The following is a 21120-nucleotide window of genomic DNA, read 5'->3' as shown; positions in this document are numbered from 1 at the left end:
CAGGATAAAAGGAGTAAAGATTTCTTTAACCTGATTGGCCAATCAAACGCTTCAAAACATCTTTAGTGTCTCCTTGACCGCAGTCAGAGAAACGAAATCCTTTTCTGATTAGTTTTCCTCTTCTATCTTCGCTGGTTAGACACTGTGAATATTCAATAATTGTTTTTTGATGATAAGAAATTTTTATTTATAAACTTTTTTGATCAAGAAATATATAAATATAGATATTTATTGATAGATTGATTATCAAATATATTGAAAAATGAAACTTCAAAAATTTTCTACTCGCTAACCAATTGAGTGGTAGTGGATTTAGTTACTGCTAGTAAAAATAATAGCAATTGGCAGCAGTTACTGGTGCTTGTGTTTATTTGTATTTGACATTTTCGGATCGAACGATATTCTACTAGATATTTTCATGCATCGTGGTTACTAATTTTGACAAGAATTGACAATTTTGTAAAACGAACTGTTTGTAACTTACTTTGATATAAGGTTAACTTATAGAAGTATATGAAAAATAATTGTGAGTGCGAATAACAAACATATAACCACTAGATAAAGTTGTATAGCTATTATACATAATTGACATAACGTCGTACCAGTGAAAAATACTGCGTTCTCTCAATTATAAACGATCGACGTAGGTACATTTTACAATATTGTGCGCTATTTATACATATATGTATATACACAATCGTAATTGTGACGCAAGCTTAGCTGTAATAAGATTTCATACTGCATTACAAAGGAAAAAATAGAAGAGGACGCTTAATTATAGTTGAGCTTTGCAATTCTCTCTCATCTCGCACATCTTGATTGAAGTACAGGTATATTTTCATTTATGTGTTACAATAATTCAAGGCCATTCTGACCAAGCTCCGATTTATTTAATCGCCGATTAATCTATCAAATGATATCTGCATGTTATAGTATTAGTATTTTTAATATATAGTATTATTATATAGTATTTTTAAAAAATACTATATAATATAGAATTATTAGATATAATTGCAAAAATCTATTATACTCTATATTAAAGATTATGCCTTTATACAGTTTTATGCATTTTAGTCTAAATTTTTTATACAAAACTTTTTCATAATTTATTTTTGTGAAATGTATAGTTTTAATAATGACAACACCTATGTGTGAGGATGGTGGACCATTAAGGGAATGGGCACCGCTTGCTGTCCTTTTACAACAGATACCTGCCAAAATACAAAATGGTATTTTTACACAAGATATTAATTTCACCTGTATTGCTGCCCTCACCGAATTTATTGCCATTGGAACTAATCATGGGCTTGTTTATTGGTATAATAGAGAAAAACAGGATCTGCAAAGATTACGTTGTGAGGTAATTGAGAATTTTTGACTATTTTAATAAATTGAACTTTAGCTTGATAAAAATATTTTTCTTTTATCACAACAGAATATAAATTCCAAAATTACAAGCATACAAGTAATATCTACAGTCGATTATATGGTTGCTGCTGGCAATGAACATGGTGTTGTCACAGTTTTTCAAATTCCCAAGAATCCACCTGATTCATTGCCAGACAGTTTAAAACCAAAACAGAAGAAACAGGTAAATTGTAAAAATATATTTTGATTATTAATAGATATATACATAGAAACAATACATAAACTTTCTGTTATTATTCACAAGGTGGAAAGGTATAGCATAAGTGGTCTACATAATACTGCAGTGACAGCAGTGGAATGGTCTAAGAATGGTATGAAATTATTTAGTGGAGATAAAGATGGTTTAGTGGTTTTAACAGAAATTGATTTTTATATGGTATGTAAGAAAATGTATCTAGAAAATCTATTTCAAGTGTATTTTCTATAAATATGTGGATATCTTAATATTTTTTTCTTTTGCAGCATTTATCTAAATCATCAAAATTATTAAATGAGAAATATTCTGTAGTACAATTGAGTTACCAACAGGGTTTGTTATTAGTTTCAACTACATTACGTACAATTTTGGTGAACAGAAATGAAAATGGGAAAGTGACACAAGTTGGCCAAAAAGAACGTAAAACGTTGGTATAAATTTAAGATTATCAATAATGGATAAATTTAAGAATATCAATATTAGAGAAATTTAAAATATTTTGATGTTTTAGACTAGGTAAATTAGGTGCAGTATTTGGTTCTCGACAAAATTACATACAAGAATCAGTAATCTATGCAAGTAGACCAGGGTTACGTTTATGGCAGGCTGATAAGATGGGAACTGTATTGAAAACACTCATATTTAAGGTATCAAAAGCTAATATGTGTATTTATTAATCTATTTATATATGAATATTTCTTTGACTTATTCAAAATATTCTAAAAAGGATGCAGTTAGATCAGGTCATACAGAAGTGGCCTTATTAAATCCTGCATCTGAAGGCTTGAGAAAGAATCGCGGTGAACCTTCGTTCGGCATTGTACTGCCATTTTGTGATGATTTATTAGTAACATATTGTGACGATGTAGTCTATGTGGTAAATCCAAATACTATTGCAATAACATCGATCATAAATGATTTACGGCGTGTTACCGATGTGGCTTGTACGAAAGACGAAATATTTATATTAGAAGGAGAAAGAAATATTTTGCGTATTGCTTATTATCCCGAAAATATTACATCTGGTATGTATATAATTACTGTCTCTGAAATAATTAGATTAAAAGTTAATAATGCTAATGTTTTATGACACAGGAGAAATAAACAATATGGATTCTTTATTATCATTTTCTGAATATAGTATACCTGTTGGTATACTAGGACTAACTTCAAAATTAAAGGAAAGTAATATAGTACCAACTATTCCCTTTTCCAAAATTAATCCAACCAACATTATTCAATCCGTAGGGTAAGTAAAAGATAATCTGATTTCTGATCATCTGATCTGATTTCTAATTTTCCATCATATATTTGCTAGAATAAAAATTAATTTTTTTCAATATGAATAAATTAAAAGTATATCATTCACATTGTAGCATTTTGCCAACTGTTACTGTCGGTACTGACGCCAATGTAATTGCGAATGCGGAAGAAGCTGTGGAAATACCTCCAATAGTTCCAATAGATTTAAATACTACACTTATAACGGATATTAACAAAATACCAGAACATAATGATACCAATAAAAGAAATACAGAAGATAAGAGCAATGATCGCCGGGAAATATTCCAAAAAATTGGCCAACAAGCATTTGAGGATGTTGTTTTCACGCCTGAAAGAAAACAGAAGAAATCTCGGATTAAAGTAATGAATGGAAGCGAAAGTGTCATATCGTCACACGACAATATTGATAATTTGTCAAGTAGCTTAAGTATTGATCATGTGAATACTAACAAGACAATGACAACTTATTCCTCCTTAATGCAACTGAGTCTCGATGACGATTTTATATTAAAATCAGATCGAGATTTAGAAACAATTCAACGAGATGTAGAAGATAAAGAAAAATTATTAGCAGATGTTCTCGATTTTGATCTATCCAAGTACATGACGAGTAGTCAAATAAATAAAGATGATTCGAATATATCCAATCATATGGATACTATAACATATATAAATTGTAATGTACATTCTAACAATGTGATGACTGGAGAGCAGGATGCAAACAAGGAAAACGAGAATATCGAACAGAGCGATCATACGGAAACTGAATCGGGGGAAGAAGACGTCAGCTATCGCACCGAATTAAAACGATTAGAAGATCTCGGAGAATGCAGAAAAACTCTTTTACAAAATAAACTAGATATCCCCCCAACTTGCAATAATTTTGTTGATATTCGACAAGTACCGCCAAATCGAGACGAACTAGAACATCAATTTAATGGTAGATAATCATTATAATATTAAAGAACATATATCATTTATGATTAGTTATGAACTATTACACACACATATAAATATATATATACAAAATATTGTGTTTGTAGCTTTGGCAAAAGAATGTGCTACATCTGTTATTCTCGAGGAAGAAGATTGGGTTTTGGTCAAAGATGACATACCTTCAATCACGATGTTTTAAGCAAAAGTTGCTTTGCATTTTATATACACATAAGTATATCATTGTTAAAAAATAATAAATAATTACGTGATATGCATAAGAGCACCAATTAGTAATCTTTTCGCTATCAATTTTTTTTCTTTTATAGAATACATATCTTATTAATTGTAAAAAAGTTAAATTTTTTTGGTTGTTATCAAACGTCGACAATTTATAAATTATTCAACTGTATAAAAATATTGTTCCAATTTCAGGTATACTTCAGATAAACAAATATTAGGCATATGAAATAAAATATTAAAATAAATAAATGATTATAAAATAATGCATCTAATTTAGGAAAATGCATTTGAAATTATTGTCACTAGTAAGCAAAATATTATATTTTGCATTTAAAAAAATTATCAATATTGAAAAATAATATTGTTGCCTTAATATTTTAATATAATAATTAATGTTATTAATATATTTGTGATTAATGAATTTCTCTTAAACATTTTATAAAATATAATCACAATGTTAATATATATTATATAATAGTTAAAATATCATTTACTTAGTTTACAATTAGCATTATATTGAAATATATAAGATATGTATATATAATTAGATATCAATATAATGTTAATTGTAAATTTAGTAAGTAATATTAACTATTAAATAACGATATAATAATGCATGCAATAATACTATTTTAATTATGCAATTCTTGCATAATTAAAATAGTATTATTGCATAATAGTATTTTTGCACAATATCCTAGTTTTGTCAAAAATTTTAAAATGTGCTCTATTAATTTATATTTAATCTTGTAAATACAAGCAAATATTGTATAAGTTTATGTATACCACTTATTTGCATCTTTATACATTTTTAAACTTATACAAAAATGACTTTTAAAATATTAGACTTATTAATATTCTTTGGCATTATTTTTATTTATTACTTTAAATATATTGTCTATTTATATCTAATTTTGTAATATATATTGCGATTGGAAAAAATTAAAGCAGCAGAAATAGTATGTAAAAATGAGATTTACATTATGTAAGCTTTTTAAAATAAATCATTTTATCACACACATCATTTCACATGCTGTAATATATGAAAAAACTGTATTAATAATAAGTAATAAAACACTTTTGTGCAATTGTATTAAATGACTATGCTTTATCAACTAAAATAAAATTACAATTTAAAATTCTATTATATATACATTTATATTTTTCTGTTAGCATAAAATGCAAAAAATCATGGAATTTAGACTAGTTTATTATATCATTTTATTTGTTTGATCATTTACACAACATTTAAATATGTTTCTGTGTAAATAAAGAATAATTTATTTCATTACTTCAAGTAACTGACCTTCATTATGCTGTAGCTTGGATGAGATCAGTATATTTTTTAATTTTGCTAGCGACACTCATATCTACATATTTGTCATCTATTGAGACCACCATACCACCAATAATTGAAGGATCTACTTTGGCAGTAAGTAAGATAGTTTGACCTTTCTTCAAGAAACCTTTTAAAGCTGATTCCAGTTTACTCTTCGTATCTGCATCAAGTGGTTTTGCAGTAATAACTTCACATACTACTTCTCCTCTGTTAGCAGCCATAATCAGTTTATACAAATTGATGATTTGGTTGATTTTCCCCAGTCGGCCATTCTCTGCAAGTAATGTCAACAGATTTGCAGTAGCTGGATTTATGTTAACTTTGTTTCCAATAGCCTTAAAAGCTTCTGCCTTATCCTTTCGTTTTATTGAAGGATCTCTTACAAATTCTGTTAATTTGGCATCTGTTTTCAGGAGACCCTAATTTAAACAATTGGAAATCAACATTTCAAAATAAAATACAAATTCTTGATACATCAATAACATTTTCTGCTTATGTAATATACCTGAAAGGTGATCAAATCCTTTTCCACTGCATCTAAAGTTTTCTGTTTGGATGCAGCTGAGAAAAGAGCCATTGCATACCTGCCTTCTAATCCAAAAACTTGAATTGGAGGCTATATTGATATATGAAACAGAATAAGAGTAATAATTATACATATAAATATCTGTTTACAGAATTCATAAATATTATGAAACGTTATAAAATAAATACAAATAAGTTGAAAATTGTAAATCAATGCTTTTAGAAGGTTTATTAGAGCATTTTATGAACTCAACTAAAAATATTATTCAAAGATAGATAAATAAAAAAAATTAAATACCTTCACCAGCTGCTGTGCGACAGTTGACACAGAAAAAGTTCGTGTCTGAAACAAAAGTTATTCATATTATTGATAGATAGTTGCAAAATAAATAGCAATACATTAAACTATGAGCGATAAATTTTTTTTTATTATTAGATATATGAATATATATGATATACATGATAATATATATGAATATATTTTAATAGTATATTGTGTAGAAGTACAAAAATTAGTTTTTTATAAAATGCTCAATGCATGGTTTATATTTCAGTGTTCAAATGCATATCCACTCACAATTATTATTTTACTAATAGACATTTTTAGGGATCTCGAGCAGTTCGCAGAAATTGAGAAGCAAGGTATATAACACTCACATTACACACACCATTATATAATAAATATTTTCATTTACACGAATTCTAATGCAGGACTCACACTGCGTCGATATCCGACGTACAATATTCAATATCCAATAGAAGAGTTTGTTTTCTAGTGATTCTAGTAGAAAAGTTTTCGAAACTTCACAAATTCTCTATTCGATAGCCAATTACACTGTCACCCGACCATTCGAAAACGCCATATGTTTTCTTGCGAGAAAACTCCCTATAATTTCTAACAGGACTTATGTTTGTTGGCAATATGTTTATTGATGCAGAGAGAAGACTGAGAGGTGTCATGGCCTGCTTTTAGGTGATCCCTGAAAGCGATACTCTCTCTATGGACATTGAAAACGTGGACATGAACTACTTAGCCAATGTCCACGAATGTTCTCAGAGGGTAACATATATGTCTCTCTGATAATATAAATAATATAAATAAAAATATAAATAATTTAATTAATAATAATTTATTATATAAAAATATTAGTATGTTCTCTCTTTCTACGCTATTATTTATTTATTTATTTATGTGTGTTCTTTTTCTTCTCAACATCATTTATTTATTTTTTATTTATTTATTTATTTATTTATTTAGCTCGCTCTAAGTCAGTCTTCTAAAATGCAAAACTAAATATTATAGAATTTGACTTTGAAAATAAAATAATCGAATAAATTCAAATAATTAGCATAACGAAAGGTTCCGTGATAAGTTATTTAATAAATAATCAATTTTAATTAATTAATGAAAATACTTCTATAATTTAATATTCCGCGTTAAGCGTATATTTTATAATATATAAAATATTTCGGCAACAAATTATCGATAACACGGTGTTCGACTTTGGCAATACAAAAAATAAACAGTAGCGCGCTATGTTAAAGCTTTAATATTAAAATTAACTATATTTCGACTAATGCTTTAAATTTTCTCAATCCTTGTTATTAAACAATATACAATTTAATCGAAAATCGATTAAATGATAGAAATCCAAAATATTAAATAATTACTTCGATCGTTGCGATTTTTACGGACAATAATAATTATTATAATATTTAGAGTCACAAATATATTTCATCCGTGTTACTTTATCGTTCTACTTGACAATCTAAATGTAATTTGGATTGTGAGAGAACACGAAGTAAATCAATCGAATTATAGATGCAAATAATTAGCATAAGGAAAGGATAAATTGTTTAATAAATAATCAATTTTAATCAATAAATTAAAATACTTCATTAATTTAATATTCCGCGTTAATGTATATTTTATAATATATAAAATATTTTGGCAACGAATTATTGATAACACGGTGTTCGACTTTGGCAATATAAAATATAAACAGTAGCGCGCTATGTTTCGGCTTTGTCATCATTCGCACGGTGACTCTCGAGTAATAAGATAGTGGTGCGAAACGTTTCGTATTGTATTGTAATTTTTTTACTAAACACGATTACGATTAGTATCGAAACATAATTTGTTTTAAATATTAATATAAATTAATTAATTAAAAATTAATTCATGACATGAAACTGTATCGCAATTATAAATCTTTATCGAATCGCAATCATTCATTACCGTGATTAAAAATTGAAACAAAATATACATAAAAGGGGATAAGAGACTTAATTATGTTATGAACTTTCGATCATTGATGCTTATTATATTTCATTAACAATATTAGAATTAATTATATTTCGACCAATACTTTAAATTTTAACAATCCTTGTTAATTAAACAATGTACAATTTAATCGAGAATCGATTAAATGATAGGAATCCAAAATGTTAAATAATTGCTTCGATCGTTGCGATCTTTACGGACAATAATTATTATTTCAATACCTAGAGTCACAAATATATTTCATCCGTGTTACTTTATCGTTCTACTTGAAAATCTAAAAATAATTTGAATTATGAGAGAATACAAAGTAAAACAATCGAATTATAGATGCAAATAAATAGAATAACGAAAGGCTCCAAGGTAAATTACTAAAAAATAATCAATTTAAATCAATAAATTAAAATACTTTTATAATTTAATATTCCGCGCACGAATATTTTATATTACAGAGAATATTTCGGCACGAGAGAATTATCAATAACATCGTGTTCGACCTTGATAAACAGTATCGCGCTATTGTTAATACGTTACACGGCTTTATTATCATTCGCACAGTACCTTGAGCAATAAAGTAGTGACGTTTCATATATTATCAAATTCTTCCTTTACATAGTCGACCCTGGCGATATAAACAGTACCGCGGTAATGTTCTTGACTTACGATCATTCGCTCAGTGGCTCTTGAGCAGTGAAGTAGTGATGTGAGACGTTTCATATATTATCAAATTCTTTCTCTAAACACAATTGCAAGTGCAACGAGGAACTTTTCGTGAATAAGTGTAAGTGTAACGAGGATTAAAGTGCCACGAGAAAAGAGCGAAGGAAGCAAAAGAAAAAGGAGGTTTTAGAAGTGGATGGATCAATAAGATATGATGTAAGTCATTAATATAAATTATTTATCACATTCATTATTTATTATATTGTTGCGTCCCCACGTCCCGTCCCGCTGAATGTATTCGTCACCCGTTGAATTCTTTCGAAGAAGATCGTTTTCGCGCGCGTTGTCAAGATATTGTTATAAACAATGACTGTCAGAGAGTCTAAGCCCAGCTGTCAAGTTGTGCGGACGCGCGTCTATTTGTGATAAACAGTATCGCGCTATTGTTAATACGTTACACGGCTTTATTATCATTCGCACAGTACCTTGAGCAATAAAGTAGTGACGTTTCATATATTATCAAATTCTTTCTTTACATAGTCGACCCTGGCGATATAAACAGTACCGCGGTAATGTTCTTGACTTACGATCATTCGCTCAGTGGCTCTTGAGCAGTGAAGTAGTGATGTGAGACGTTTCATATATTATCAAATTCTTTCTCTAAACACAATTGCAAGTGCAACGAGGAACTTTTCGTGAATAAGTGTAAGTGCAACGAGGATTAAAGTGCGAGAAAAGAGCGAAGGAAGCAAAAGAAAAAAGGAGGTTTTGGAAGTGGATGGATCAATAAGATATGATGTAAGTCATTAATATAAATTATTTATCACATTCATTATTTATTATATTGTTGCGTCCCCACGTCCCGTCCCGCTGAATGTATTCGTCACCCGTTGAATTCTTTCGAAGAAGATCGTTTTCGCGCGCGTTGTCAAGATATTGTTATAAACAACGACTGTCAGAGAGTCTAAGCCCAGCTGTCAAGTTGTGCGGACGCGCGTCTATTTGTGATAAACAGTATCGCGCTATTGTTAATACGTTACACGGCTTTATCATTCGCACAGTACCTTGAGCAATAAAGTAGTGACGTTTCATATATTATCAAATTCTTTCTTTACATAGTCGACCCTGGCGATATAAACAGTACCGCGGTAATGTTCTTGACTTACGATCATTCGCTCAGTAGCTCTTGAGCAGTGAAGTAGTGATGTGAGATGTTTCATATATTATCAAATTCTTTCCGTTTTACGATTATTCTGAATTCTTGTATGTTACTCGCGATTTATTAAAATTCTTGTGTACCTTAAATCGCGTTATTATTTACGAGTGCACGAGCGTCAGCGTATGCCGATTGTGTCGCGCGCGTTCGATATATATCGCGTTCGATATATACCGCGTTCCGCAGACGCAACAATATATAAATTATTTATCAATAATATATATATTCAAATTATACATATTTCTCGTTTCGTTTTATTTCTTTGATTGTGATTTAATAGTGATTTTAAATTGTATAACATATATAATACATAAACTTATAAAAAATATTCCATTTTATTTTAAAATAATTAAAACATTTATAAAATCTTTTATTAATTAATATTTTCAGATACTTTTATGTTTTATAAAACATTTCAAATTAATATATTTATTTAAATATTTCATATATAAAAAAATAGAAATTTTTTTATTTATCATATTTTTAAAAGTTTATATCTAAGAAATATAAATTATTTTGTAATTACGCAGTTTATAATATTAAAATATATCTATTTAAAAGTAAAAATGTAAAAATTAATTGCGCGCAATAATTAGGTTTAAAATCAATTATTTTGAACATTGCTTTGTATAATAGATGTTTTCTTATCCTTTATATTTTTATTTATTGTTTATGTTTACAAATTAAAATTTATGTACTATATTACAAAATAAATTTCAAATTATGTATTATATTATATATAAAATTATATATAATATAACCCTCCCATGGGGTACACCTTGTCGCGGTGGGAGGGCTTAGTACTTGGATGGTGCCTTGAGGTTTATCTTAAATTTTTCTATTTATGATAAATCTTAAGGTGCCTGAATGGGAAGCTAAGTACCCTTTCGCATCGTCGGTGCCGTCAACGTGTCGCGGACGGCGGCATTTCGTTACCGCATTTCCGCGTTGTAGTATTCTCGCGTCGTCGCGTTTTCGCGCTTCCGCGTTGGACTTTTCGTATAAAAATCCCAATTTCCTTATTGTAACGAGCCTCTACTTCCGATGCCAACTAACTGGAATGTTTCGAGTTTGCACACGTTGCTATGCAACGTACACTCTTGCTTCGTGCTTCGTCAAGTGATTCGGCCTGAATTAGTTAGAACTCGATCGATTGCTCGGAATGGTCGTCAATGGGTCCCTTCTCTTTGCTCGTCTACAGCCACACGCACTGCGTGTGTTAACCCTGTCGAGGAGTCGAGTGGATTCCCCTAGGCACGATTTTCGCTCGGTAAAAGGGGTTGCCTCCCCATTTTCTAAATTGCTGAATGTAAGCATTTAAAAAATGTGGGTATCCTCTTCTTTTGCCGTCTACTAGCCTGGTGTAGCATATAGCAACCGCGGGAGGCATAATATGTCCGGGCGGAGCACCTGAAATCGTGCTTAGCGGGTCCAGGTTCGATACGAGATAGGATAATTATGCGCGAAAAAGAGTTGGTGAACTTCATTTTCCTCTATTTCCGTCAATTGTTTCGTCTTCTTTCCGGTTTGGGCTTAGTCCTTGCTCGTTGTATCGTTGCAATCCCGACCGGTTGGCTCGAAATTGATTCTCGTAAGTGAAATGGGATTTTCGCTCGTACCGAAACCGGGAGTGCCGTCTAATGTATAGGTATACATATTAAGTATATACATCGCGCGATCAAATATAAAATTTTTAATACAAGTTCTTATACAAAATTTTCGTTTTAACAAAAGATTTTTATCGCTGTCCCTCTCGTCAGATAATATTCCTAAATATTGCTAATTAAATATACAGAATTATCGAAAAAGAGTGTGAAGACTCGATGTGATAAGTCAACGATTAAATATTAGCTTCACAAAATTTAACGATCACCTTCGGTATTATAGCATCGCGAGTTAATTATTATGAATTTAATAATTTGTTTTTTCAGTTATATTTGTACTTACGAATTTCGTATCGGAAAATATTCATAAATAAATTAATAAATTACGGTTGCGAAATTATCGTGTTTTTTCCGCGTTCTTTTCGCATTCTTAGACGAGATTGTCGTTTTAATAAAAGAGTTATCGTTGTTCCTTCCGTTAAATAAACGTTAATAAAAGTTGCGTGGCTCGTACCGCCAAGGAGTCGAAACGATTTTCATCATGGAGAATTATTTCTCACCGGTTCTTGTGAGATCCATTCGCGATGTCTAGTTCGGTGGCCTGTTAAAAATTGGGAATTTTTATTGTAAGATTGGAACTAATCCCAGGTTTTCCTGGCAATTTCCGAAAGCAATGATTTCGGTAATAATTCAACGACGATACGCTTCTTTAACGTCGAATTAATTTAAATAATATATATTTAGATGAGAGAAATGTATCTTTTCTTTTCTTCGTTAAAAAATGTTCTTCATTATTAGGATTGGTATTATTATTGTCTATATAACGCCAGAAAGATTTAATAGTAGATTGAATATGGATATAGCGTTGTGTATAAATTTTAATTTTTTAAATAATTTCATAATTTAATTAATTTTTATTAATTTTTATGATAAAAATGATTACGAACGAATATATTTTATTAATTATTAATTAATTTGAAAAAATTATTTAAAATACATGCACAAATTAACGTATCCAAAATATTTTAAAAATTTTTGTTAATATAATATATTATATATATATATACGCGAAATTATATACATGAATGTTACATAAAATGTGCGAATACTTAAAAATTTAGAGACGAATCGAATGGGTACCCTTATATCAGTAAGATATTGATTAGAAGAAAAAAAAATTATTAATTTAAACGTTACAAGAATAAGAATCTAGATAATTAATCTAGAATTAATTATATATTTAAAATTATTTCATTAATTTTATTTTGAACACTATTCGAATTGAAATTTTTTAAATCTTGCTGTTATCGGGTTCGATTCGTCTCGCGCGCGCAGACGGTACCCCAAATTATGTGTTCGCACATTTAACTCAAACTCCAATAAGGCATGTATTTTATTATTTATAAATATAATCGTTCGTAATCACATTTCAATAACAAAGGTTATATCCATTTAATTTTCAATAGAGAAATATATTTCTTAGTAATGGAAGAACATGTTTTCTGACGTAAATATCAATTTAAATTGAAAATAATGACGAGGGATAATTGTCTTTGATTTAATACTGAAATCATTGCTATCGGGAATAATCCGGAAGATCCAGCATTCGTTCCCTCCTACAGTGGAATTCCCGACGTTCAATGGATCACTTAACTTTTCTTCGCAGATTGATCTTGCGAAATCTGATGTAGAAACAAGATGTTAATCGTTCTCCATTTTTAAGGTCGCTCCGCTTTTTATCGAATTATCGGTATGTCACTCGCGTATCTGCAATTGAGTATTTTGAATATTATCGATTTATTTATCGTCGCGTTTTATCGCGAATTTTAAATCGCGATATATCTTATAAAAATTCGCAGTAATTCGGTCGCTGAATTGCATATTCACAAACATTACAGACCTCAAATGATTGTTGAAATATTTTCGATTTTCTATATTTACGTGATAATAATTATATCGTGCACGTGTCTATTGAGAGCTTCGATTATTATATTATAAAAATTATACGTATCGCGATCAAATATTCGGCATATTATCGACTTATTTATTCGTCGCGTTTTCTCGTAAATTTTAAATCGCGATTTATCTTATAATTTATTCGTTGACTTATACATTGAAGCTTTGTTTATCTTTCCACGTCTTTGAATATTGTTTTTAGTAGTTCGTGCAAAATGCTGGTAGTGTAAATATTTTCTTCTATAATTTAAAAGACGATTGATAACTATATTAATGAAAATCATTCGTTCCGTTATCTTCTATTAAACGTGGCCACAACGCGATTTTTAATTATATTTTAAAGCTTATAGAGCTCATTTCTTCTTATTCAGCTAATCATGCGCGAAATAGGATATGTATTTTATTCTCAATCGTGAAATTCGTATAAATTCGCGTATATATTAATCGCAAAGTCGGACAGTGAATTTTATGTTCATAAACAATACGGATCACAAATGTTTGCTAAAATATCTTCGTCTGTCAACATTTGTGTGATAATAATTATATCGCACGCGTGTCTATTGATTCGATTATTATATTATAAAAATTATGCGTATCTCGCAATTGAATATTCGATTATTGTCGATTTATTTATTCGTCGCGTTTTCTCGCGAATTTTAAATCACAATTTATTTTGTAATTTAATCTTTGATTTACATCAAAGTTTGTTCTATCTTTACACGTTTTAAATATTTCTTTTTATGGTCTGCACGAAATGTGTTAATAATGCAAATACTATGTTCTACAATCGAAGAAATGATCAATAATTTTATTAATGACTCTTTTGATCATGATTATTTACGTTTATACGTTATTTATATAAAACTAATTAAATTCTATTATTTTATGTCGATTATTAATAATAAATATCGCGTAATTAATCATCACTAATCAGTCTTGTCTGGTCTATGTAAAAATTTTTAGTAAATTTTATATTATACGTATACTTTGGACTCTTTCGTGTAATAATTTTATTTTGTATTAAGTTTAAAATTATAGTTTATATTAAATTTGTATTATATTTTGTAATACATATTTCTAATGCATTGTATTTTATATATTCTGCATTAAATTTTGTAATATATATATTTGTAATGTAATTATTTTTATATTACATAATTTAATATTTTGTAATGTGTTTTTTATGTAATTGCAAATTAATTATAATTTACGTTGTATATATTATAATTATGTAATATATATTTTTTATATGTATTATATTCTCTGTTTAAAAACTCTATTAAAAAAAATAAAAAAATTTTTCCTCCTCAATTTTTCCTCCCCTGTGTCTCCGCCTTAACGAAGGCATTTGCCAGGTGAGGAGATTTCAGTACTCTCATAAACCTGAGAGCTATGCCGGCGGTAACATATGCCGATATTCATATAGTCTATTCTTATATTTAAAATCATTTGGACAACGTATGGGCACACATACATACACATATAGGTATGTAATTTATAAATATTATTTTTATAAAAATTATTATTTATCATATTTATATATTATTTTCAAAATAATGATTGTTATACTCTGGTGCTACCGGTATTTCGTGCACATAGCACGGAACAAAACTAGAAATTGTGCACAATATATATTACCCTCTGAGAACATTCATGGACATTGGCTTTGTAGTTCATGTCCACGTTTTCAATGTCCATAGAGGGAGTATCGCTTTCAGGGATCACCTAAAAACAGGCCATGACATCTCTCAATCTTTTCTCTGATTGATGTCAAAAGATTTATTATTTTTAGGTGAATTTTGCATTTCTCTTCTTTCTTTGGAACTCTCTAGTGATTTTACAATAAAAGAAATTAGAAAAAGTCGATTGTAAATTATAAATACAATATTCAACATGAGATTATCGCATATGAGATTATCATACATTTTCGAAAAATGTATTAATACATTTTCGACAATGAATATATATACGAAGCAACATTATGGAAATTTCACTTTACTGAAAAGATTATGCTCCTCAAACTATTTAGACAGAAAAACATCGGATCTATATCGTCAATTGTATGCAAAAATATTAGCATGTGGTCCTATAACACTTGCAGAATACATGAAAGAGATCTTGACCCATCCCACTGTGGGTTATTATACAACTAAAGATACAATTGGGCAGAAAGGTGATTTCACAACTTCTCCAGAGATCAGTCAACTTTTTGGAGAAGTATGTAATTTTATTATATAATAAATATGTAATTTATTTATTACTCTTCATATGTTTAGTAATTATATAAATATTATATGACTAATATTTGTAAAAATTCAAATTTTTCTTTTTTCATATATACTTTTATTATTTTATATATATACACATATATACTTTTATATATTAATATATACATTTTTATTATTAGTTTTTACAAAAAATTATTGCATAAAAATAATTAAATTGTTATTAATTATTGATAGATTATAGCAGTTTGGATAATCAATGAATGGAGGAAAATTACCAGAGAATCAATTCAACTTGTAGAATTAGGCCCAGGAAGAGGTACTTTGATTAGTGATATATTACGGGTATATTTGCAGTATTGTTATTTGCAAGTTAAATTTATAAGTGAGAAAATTATATATGATTGCTTATTCTTCAGGTATTCAAAAAACTGAATGTTTTGGATAAGATATCAGTTCATTTAGTGGAAGTTAGCCCTGTTTTATCTATGATTCAAGCAAAGAAATTGTGCATCGAAAGCAAAAATAGTGAGTTAAAAGTCAATGAAAACCAGAAAAATTCTGTTACACATTACAGAGAAGGTGTTACAAAAGATGGAGTAAAGATATATTGGTATTACATTATCAATGATGTTCCTAGAGAGTTCAGTGTATTTGTTGCACAGGAATTTTTTGATGCTCTGCCAATACACAAGTTCCAGGTACTTAAAATGTTAATACATTAATATTAATATATAAAAAATACATAACAAATAATTGACAAAAACTATATTTAATTTTAGAAGACTGACAAAGGTTGGAGAGAAATCTTAGTAGATATAATACAGGAAGCTAAACAAGAAAAATTTCGATATGTACTTTCACAAATGCCAACAGCTGCTTGTAAAGTATATCTATCTGTAAGCATTTATTTATTTTCATGTTACAGCATTTACGTTCTGTAAATGATGCATTAATTCATTATTTTTCAGCCAAATGAGAAAAGGGAGCATGTGGAGGTAAGTCCACAGTGTTCTATAATGATAGATTATATGTCTCAATTTTTATGGGAATGTGGAGGTTTTGCTCTAGTGATCGATTATGGTCATGAAGGCGAAAAAACTGACACATTTCGTGCATTCTACCAACATAAATTACATGATCCATTGTTAAATCCTGGGACTGCAGATCTAACTGCTGATGTTGATTTTTCATCAATGAAAGAGATTGCAGAAAAAGATAATAGATTAATTACGTTTGGCCCTGTAACACAAAGAAAATTTTTGAAAAGTCTTGGTATTGATTTACGATTAAAAATGATTTTACAAAATGCTACTAATGTGCAGAAGCAACAAATTGAATCAGGATATCATATGATAACTGATGAAGATAAAATGGGAAATTGTTTTAAAGTATTGTCTTTTTTTCCTTTTGTCTTGAAAGATCATTTGAAAAAATGGCCAGTAGCAGGATTTGAGAATCAAAGTTAAATGAAATCTTGAATTTTTTTTTCACATGTGAAAAGAATTGTAATATATTTACATTTGTCTATTTATATCATCTATATAATATGCATATATATATATATATATATATATATATATATATATTATATATATATACTGAATTATACTTAAATAATATAAAGGAATAAATTTATGTAAATGAGATTTGTATATATGTGTGTATGTATAGATGTTGTACGTTTGTATTAACTTCACTTTATTAAAAAGATATAAAGTGAAATAATTGTGTTAAATTTTTTTAAATTCACATAAATCGAAAAGGTCAAACTTTTTTGAGTATAATAGTTAAATATCTTTTATGGAGAATTATGTTTTTTCCATATTTCTGTAAATATTAGCACTTTTGCTTTTTGTTCATCAAAACTCTGTTTTTTTGGTTTTCGCCATAGGTTACAATCCAAGTCCAGCATACCACCTATTATTTCCTAGAATGTATAGAATATTATTAAAATATTTACAACATATTAATGCAACATATCATATGCATCAAAACTTCTAAAACTTTAGGAGGAAATAATTTTATTGATGATCTCACCTCAGCAAAATTCTTCGGAAACATTTCTTCATCTTCAATTATATGAGCATAACCGGGATGTGAAGCAAATTCTATCATAAAATATGATAAACCATTTGGTACAGCATGACGTATATCTTTATTTTTTAAATCAACTATTTTCTTGTTAATAGACCATTCAGTTTCACATTCCAGTAAAGCTTTCTATTAAAAAATTGGAAATAATATATATAATTCATTTTAAGGATTAGAATAGAATATTTTTTGAATTATAATGCAATGATATACTTACTTTAAAGTATAATGGTGCTGATTCACCAGTTTCTTTTGGTAGTGGAATACATTCTAATTGCATATGTGAAAATTTACGACGTTTTTTATACACTTCAAAAAATATCGGGTAAAGATCTTCTTTCATAAACATTTTTATCAATTTTCTTTTAAACTCCTGTGAAAAAACATATACCATATTATTTTTTTGTAGAATATCTAATTATAAAGTTATAATTAGATATTCTACAGAATTTTATATATATATAAAATTAATTATATAAGAAAATCTCACCTTGAGGCTATCCCATACATCTTCATCTAATTGTAACTGACAAGCTACATGTTGTACAGGTGTCAATATACATTGATTTGTAATTAAGGAAGTATAAGCAGGCAGACTTAAGCAAATCATGGAATCCATTGTAACTATCATGTGTTTTAACATATTCTTCGAATCTAAGCACCACAAACAATTTTCCATCCGATTAGATAAATGTTTGTGCTCTTTAATTGCATGTGAGCGATCTCGCCTATCTTGCTTCACTTCCGAATTTGTCTGTGCAATTTGTTGTTCAAATATATCATCTATATCTGTATTCTGTAAAAGAATATTATAGAAAATTTACTTTATGTATCAACATTCATAATTTTAAATTTACTCAATATTTTACCTTAGCAATAAGTTTAGTGAACATCGCTTCATCTTCATTTGTAAGTCTTCCTTTTTCTCGTTGAAACTGCAATGAAAATTTATATCATATTAGAATTCTCTAATTAGTATTAATCAGTTTAATTACTCACCATTTCTTGTAAGGAATATTTATCGTCATCTGCAAAATAACGTATTCTTTCGCCAGAGACATGTGTCTCCATGGTTTTCTTTTTTCTATGACTTTCTGCAAATTGCTCAGATTGACTTCTGGGTTGAATTGGTCTTGCAACACCTAATATAAAATTTCATATTTTATTCCTAATAATAGTCACACAAATTTTTATATTTGAAAAGAAAAATACACACCTTTTGCATCAGTTTTTGTAAGAAATACAGTTTCTTCTTGTATATTAGTATTATTTGCTGCAGCAAGTTTTCTTGCCTGTTCTAATTGTACTTTAAGCTGAGTTGCCAATTCCTAGATGAATAAAAAAATTCTGATAAATATAAAACACATACTGAGATAAATTAAAACAAAACAATAAAAATAATAGCTTGAATGTAATAGCATACATTATCGCCCATTATTTCAGCTTTAATAATTTTTGCTCCTAATTTATTCAATTCTGCTTCTGTTAAAATGCCAATATTTTTGTCTTTATCTGTTTCATATATGTTACTAATATTCTCTATTTTGGTTTCTTCCAATTTTGATGATTCAATTAACTCAGATTCATGCTTTCTCTCATCTCTTTTATCTTTCTTCCAATTTTTTATATGGCTACTAATAGATCCATGTATATTTTGTTGATAATAATTGTCATTATCTTTTGGTCTAGTAGAATTATGTGCAGTTTGTTGATAATAATTGTCACTAGCTTTAGGTCTTTGATAGTTTTTTTTCTCCATGTGACGTGAGAAATAATCAGATGTATTATATTTGCCAGTGCGTTCTTTACTTCTAGATCTAGATCTCGAATGATTTTTTAATCTTGAACTTGAAATTCTATGTGAATTTTTATGTCCATCATTGTAGTGTTTTTTAAAATGTAATTTATTCTGTTCAGCATTTGACATTTTTTCTGCATTGATTATCATTGATTGTATAGTTTCTAGAGACTATAAAAAAAGAAGAATTTATTATTTGTATTATCAACAATTAATTTAAGGTATTTTTATATTATGTTTTAATTAACTTACACCCCAACGTTCTGTAGCCACTTCTTCTAAAGTTTTACCATCTCTATGAGCTTGTTCCTCTGCACGCCGAAGACTTTTTTTTAGCCAGTTTACATCCAAAACTTGTGGATTATTAAATCTTCCTGGGTTAATTTGAGGTAATCCATCACCTCCATCTTTCCAATATGGATTTAATTCTTTATCACTTTGTCCTGGTTTATCCAGAAGAATTTTGTCTTTGTCTTCTTCTTTCATATTCGATTTTTGCTTTTTTATATCAGATTTGGATAGATATGGAAGGAAACTTTCCACACTCATCCATTCATCTCTTTTAAGTATATTTTTTTGTGTCTCATCATTAACAAGATTTGTAATGTTATGTGGAGAAGTTTGATCTTCAACTTTTTTCTCCACCCATTCAAATTTATCACTGTCATCAGTTTCCTAAAAAATATTATTGTATAATTTCTATATTACAAATTCATATAAATATTAATTATCAATTACAAACTTTTCGATACTTACACTACTTGAAGATGAGCATTTTCTCTTTTTCTTATGTTTTTTACTTTTCTTTTTATCAGTTTTTCTCTTTTTAGACAAAGACTTTTTGCTTGATTTTCTATGGATAGTTAAGGCAACATCTTTATCATTAGATTTTACTTTGTCAATTTGCTGCGTACAATTGGCTAATTGTTCCTAAATAAAGAAAATACAATTATATTAAAAAAATTACAATAGAAAATTTAAATTATAATAGAAAATATTTACAAATAGTAAAATATATTTATGATGTATAAATATATTTACTATTTACAATTATATATTTGTAAAAAGAAATAAATAAGCAAGTAATAATTACCATAACTGCAATTTTACACAAGTTGTAAACTATAATAAAAAAACTTGTGTATTTTTTAATGATTTAAAATTGTTTTTGATCAGTATAGACATCTACGCGTTCCAAAAAATCTTTTTTATTTTCTAAATATTTACAACATCAAAAAAGTTTTTCGATACGAACATTTTGAAAGAGACTTTAATAATAGGTTAGATCTGTTTATGGGTCTGTTCTTTTTAGCTACACTGCTGTACTAGTGCAATAAG

At 28.4% G+C, this 21120-nt stretch overlaps 4 protein-coding genes across 10 annotated transcripts in view; 2 read left to right on the top strand and 2 right to left on the bottom strand.

Annotated features, from left to right (window-relative positions):
* Positions 1-343: 343 nt before the first annotated feature.
* LOC145977176 (WD repeat-containing protein CG11141) lies at positions 344-4449 on the top strand. 2 transcript variants are annotated; one of them, XM_083108933.1, is made up of 11 exons: positions 344-830; positions 1128-1360; positions 1436-1591; positions 1673-1804; positions 1891-2051; positions 2136-2271; positions 2352-2649; positions 2720-2873; positions 3001-3848; positions 3952-4076; positions 4277-4449. In XM_083108933.1, exons 2-10 carry the CDS (start codon positions 1136-1138, stop codon positions 4041-4043), a joined length of 2202 nt encoding a protein of 733 aa, XP_082965059.1. In that variant the 5' UTR covers positions 344-830; positions 1128-1135; the 3' UTR covers positions 4044-4076; positions 4277-4449. The 2 variants fall into 2 exon arrangements, with proteins under 2 accessions (XP_082965059.1, XP_082965057.1); XM_083108931.1 differs by having other exon boundaries at positions 345-830; positions 3952-4279.
* On the bottom strand, positions 816-6676 carry Atpsyno (ATP synthase subunit O, mitochondrial). 5 transcript variants are annotated; one of them, XR_014440451.1, is made up of 6 exons: positions 6526-6676; positions 6247-6291; positions 5929-6039; positions 5391-5842; positions 1276-1339; positions 816-1211 (listed from the first exon to the last, which is right to left on the bottom strand). XR_014440451.1 is itself a non-coding variant. In XM_083108940.1 (5 exons), the coding sequence occupies exons 1-4, from the start codon at positions 6547-6549 to the stop codon at positions 5396-5398; spliced, it is 627 nt and encodes a 208-aa protein (XP_082965066.1). In that variant the 5' UTR covers positions 6550-6676; the 3' UTR covers positions 816-1211; positions 5391-5395. The 5 variants fall into 5 exon arrangements, 4 of the variants coding, with proteins under 4 accessions (XP_082965066.1, XP_082965067.1, XP_082965065.1 ...); XM_083108940.1 differs by lacking the exon at positions 1276-1339; XM_083108941.1 differs by lacking the exons at positions 816-1211; positions 1276-1339 and adding an exon at positions 1404-3236.
* An 8759-nt stretch (positions 6677-15435) lies between these two features.
* Positions 15436-21120, top strand: part of LOC145977223 (protein arginine methyltransferase NDUFAF7, mitochondrial) — a 73289-nt gene continuing 67604 nt past the window's right edge. The window contains exons 1-5 of one of the 2 annotated variants that reach the window (XM_083109031.1): positions 15436-15882; positions 16128-16235; positions 16310-16591; positions 16673-16789; positions 16862-16888. In XM_083109031.1, coding sequence (XP_082965157.1) covers positions 15559-15882; positions 16128-16235; positions 16310-16591; positions 16673-16789; positions 16862-16888 — 858 coding nt within the window. In that variant the 5' untranslated portion in view covers positions 15436-15558. Of the gene's footprint in view, positions 15883-16127; positions 16236-16309; positions 16592-16672; positions 16790-16861; positions 19915-21120 lie in introns of those variants that run through there. The other variant, XM_083109030.1, reaches the window with a different exon arrangement.
* Positions 17505-21080, bottom strand: LOC145977219 (CWF19-like protein 2). The gene is made up of 11 exons (XM_083109011.1): positions 20876-21080; positions 20539-20712; positions 20035-20457; positions 19408-19953; positions 19201-19312; positions 18984-19126; positions 18854-18919; positions 18475-18780; positions 18202-18357; positions 17931-18113; positions 17505-17820 (listed from the first exon to the last, which is right to left on the bottom strand). Exons 1-11 carry the CDS (start codon positions 20876-20878, stop codon positions 17692-17694), a joined length of 2241 nt encoding a protein of 746 aa, XP_082965137.1. The 5' UTR covers positions 20879-21080; the 3' UTR covers positions 17505-17691.

Source organism: Camponotus vicinus, unplaced genomic scaffold (assembly GCF_025532165.1).
Source record: "Camponotus vicinus isolate PSW18456_S1 unplaced genomic scaffold, iyCamVici1.0 SCAF_9, whole genome shotgun sequence".
NCBI lineage: Eukaryota > Metazoa > Arthropoda > Insecta > Hymenoptera > Formicidae > Camponotus > Camponotus vicinus.
This window is presented reverse-complemented; position numbering and strand designations above follow the sequence as displayed.